Raw genomic sequence first — 3860 nt, 5'->3', positions numbered from 1 at the left:
ACCAGCCCCTGTAACCCAGGCCCTGGCTTTATTTTCTTGTCAATATCAGTAGAAAAGTTCTGCTTATCTCCAAACTGGGAATCCATATATTTATTCATATTTTTTGTCGAGTTTTGCACATCTTTTGAGGGGATAAAGTCCTCCGTAACTCAGTTCCTTAATTAAAGAATGCACTTGTACCCAATGTTAACACAAGTTCAGATACAACATAGTTAAGGATTAGTTCCCTTCCTCCATACAGACTCATTTTTTACTGTATTCTACACAATTGGACTTTTTGGATCCTTCATACAACATCAAAGTTGGGGGAGGGGGACTTTCTGTGGCACCTACTTCTGAATCAGTGTACTTTACTTGGGCCCAAGTTCATAACTTCCTATCTACGAGAATGGAGAGAATAATACCCTGGCCTTATTTTTGTCAAGTTACTAGAGCATGCTCCTTTTGCCATATAAAAGTATCAACTGATTATAATTACAATCTGAATAAAGACAAACTAAAGCTTCATTTTAAGTCAAACATGGTGGTCCACACTGTTAATCTTAACAAGGAAAAGTAGGCAGATTTGTGAGTTCAAAGCAAGCCAAGACTAAAAGTAAGATCCTACCTCAACATTTTTTACAATTTGGTGGATTAGCACAAGTTCACAACTTTTGAACTACAAACCTTAATCCTCTAGCTGCATGCATTTAAGGAATTACTGGGTGCAGTGGCTCATGCCTTTAATCCTAGCACTTCAGAGGTAGAGGTAGGCAGATCTCTTGAGTTCAAGGCCAGCCTGGTTTACATAGTTCCAGGACAGCCAGAGCTGTATAGTGAGACCCTGTCCTCCCGCCCCCCCCCAAAAAAAACTTTAACTTTGAGTCAACACCCAAATCTTTTCAAGGTCACATCCCACTAAAACATATGAGACATGGAAAGGTTGGCTTCAACTACAGTGTGTATATATATTTACATATATATATCATATGAAATACAGTACAAGTCAGGCGAAAGTCAGCACAGCAGTGTTTCTCCTTGAGTGATGATTCAGGACTGGTTTTTACACTCTCCTTTAACCCAAATGATTGAAAATGATTAATTTTCAAACAGTTGTACACTATTTCCATTTGGGGAAATAAACAATCTGCACACAATGTTTGAAACTTTTCAAATACTAAAATTTTATTCATAATGACTTCATTGCCACATGATTTACCTGAAACAAAGTTTGCACTGTATGTACCAATTATTGGGTGTTAAAGGACACTGGGCTCAGGGTTCCTGGCAGCCTCCACATTAGAACAACATAAGCATGTGTACCAGTGATGAACCAGCCCAATTTCATTTTAAGTATGGAAGCCATTTTGTTACAAGGTAAGAATAAGTTCCTAAGAATAAGTTTGTTTGCTGCAGAATCCAAGCTTGACCGTGCTTTAGCCTGTTTCTGGAATTGGACATGCTCCCTACTCTATGGAGTTTGACTCACACCCTGAATGTACCCTGATAAGATATTCTACCAAATAATTTTTGAAATGTTCAGCTAAATTCCTATGTAACCAACATTCCTCTGGAAATCCCTCAATCCTGGAAAACCATGTAGTCTTGCAGTTTTTGAACTTTATAAACCCTTCCCTGTGTCCGATGCTGTTTTCTTTAAACCCCCACTTTAGGGAGATAGCTCTGCCTCACAGAAAATAAAGCTTGAATAATTTGACCAAAGAATTTGGGTAACGGTCCTTACTCTTGTTTGGTGGGATTAACACCAGGGTTTGGCAGAGGGCCGGGCAGGTAGATTTGACTTTTTCTTGAGAACTGTTGGTTACTGGGCTTATGTTCTCATATGGCCAGATGCAGAGAGGTCAGCATGTGGGCATTAGGAATTAAATGCAGGCTAGAAATCCACACAAGTCAAGGGCCCTTGCAGAATATATAGTTTGGTTTTTTGTTTTGTTTTGTTTTTTGTTTTTAACCAAATAAACTCCTGACAAATCTTGCTGCTTCTAGTAACACCGGAGCCCCACAGAATAATAAGAAATGCTCACTGCTTCAGTTCCCACTTCTCACACCAAACAAAAGAGCTACGTGCAGGTGACACTTGTACTCCTTTCCATGCTGCAAGGACACTGAATCTCTTACTAACAATCTGACTGAATATATAGATATATCACTATTTATAATACTTTTATTTCCAATTTCTTTGGGGGGGATTCAAGAGAGTGTTTCTCTAGATAATTCTGGCTGTTCTGGAAATTACTCTGTAGACCAACTGGACTTGAACTCAAGAGCTCCATCTATCTCTGTCTCCCAAATGCTGGGCTTAAAGGTGTGCACAGCACGCTTGGTTTATTACCAATGTCTACTAGATGCAATTGTCAGAGTTGCCAGCTGTCTCTAATCAGCTGGCAGACTGCACCAACACCTTTGCCTTGCCTGCACTCATTCTTATCATGGGGCTTTTCTTTCACCTAAACTCTTTCTTCAATGGGGATTAGCCTTAGTCAACTTCTAGCTCTCAGGGACCTGAGACTTATTTGCCCCAAGTACATCTACCTTCATGTGTCCCTATGCCTGTGATTTCTCCACCCTTTGGGCCCTCTCTCTTTATTCCTTAAGGCCTGTCCTTAGCACCTGCCATTATGCCGAAACATAGGACTGATATGTCTCAAAGATTCATTTTAGAATAAGATTTGTGCTGAATACTGATAGTTTTGGGAGTTTAATGAGGATGCAAATACATGGTCTAAGGTTACCTGAAAGATTAGTCATGAGGTAGTAACGCTTCACAAAAAACAGCTGTTCCACAGATAGGAACTTCTTAGCATCCCCAGCCATTTTCAGGGGTTTGGAAAGAACACGCAAAGCACCAGCCTCTGCAGCCTTCAACATCTCTCACATGCCTGAGGGTTCTCAGTTTTGGATGAAGGGGCATAAATGGGCATTTCACTCCCTATATCAGGGAAGTAGGTGGTGGTAAGACCCAATGCTGCAGTTAAGAATTAGATCAGCCTAGAAGACAAAGATAAGTATTTTCAAGTGTCTGTTGGTCAATGCTCATCTCAGAATATAGGAAGAGCCATACGGTAGCTGGGAGCTATTCAATGAGACTTCTGATAATTGCCCTTAAAAGCCATAGCTGTCATCATTTAAACTCCTAAATGCCCTTGTATTTAAGAGGTGACAAATGTTCTTTGACAGCCCTGCCCTAAGTCCAGGAACCTACTGTGTAATATGAGCAGTGAAGGGAGGAGCTGGCAAGGTACTGCTAGGGTGGTAAATGGCACACTGCTTATATTCACAGGGCCATGTGGTCCAGGCATAGCGAACAGCAACCACGGTGCCAAGACAAGCATTGATACCCAAGATCAGGGTCTGGGTGGAGAACGTGTTCATAGGAGCTGGAAGCCATTTGCACTGATGGTCACTGCAACAGGAGATCTAATAAGAGAAACACAGAATGGCCAGGCAAGTTAGAGGGGTGTACCCCCCCCCAAAAAAAAAGAAAAGAAAAAAAAAACAAAGACCCACTCTTTCAGACATACTAGAAAGGAGGAAAAATAAGCCACTCTGAGCCAGAGAGTAGTTCGATGGGTTTGGTGACGGAGTCACGGGTTAATAGTAAGTGTTCATGTAGGCTAAAGTTATAGCTTGGTAAAAACGCCTATGCCTAGCATTTACAAGGCCCTGGGTTTGATCTCAGCACCAAAAAGAAATTTTAATGTTCAAGTGATTAAATAATTAAAACCCATTGAAAAATATTAACTTTCTGGGGAGACAAGGAAGAATGGTCCAGCTTCAGAGACTGGACCCCTGAGCATTGTTCAGCTTCAGAGACTGGACCCCTGACCATTGTCCAGCTTCAGAGACTGGACCCCTGAGCA

General features: G+C 41.2%; 1 protein-coding gene across 1 annotated transcript in view; it reads right to left on the bottom strand.

Annotated features, from left to right (window-relative positions):
• Positions 1–1139: 1139 nt before the first annotated feature.
• Positions 1140–3860, bottom strand: part of Siae (sialic acid acetylesterase) — a 39733-nt gene continuing 37012 nt past the window's right edge. The window contains exon 10 of the mRNA XM_013346321.1: positions 1140–3417. Coding sequence (XP_013201775.1) covers positions 3199–3417 — 219 coding nt within the window. The 3' untranslated portion in view covers positions 1140–3198. The remainder of the gene's footprint in view (positions 3418–3860) is intronic.

This window comes from Microtus ochrogaster, chromosome 5 (genome assembly GCF_000317375.1).
Source record: "Microtus ochrogaster isolate Prairie Vole_2 chromosome 5, MicOch1.0, whole genome shotgun sequence".
Lineage (NCBI taxonomy): Eukaryota > Metazoa > Chordata > Mammalia > Rodentia > Cricetidae > Microtus > Microtus ochrogaster.
Note: the sequence above shows the minus strand (reverse complement) of the source record. Positions and strands in the feature narration are given on the sequence as shown.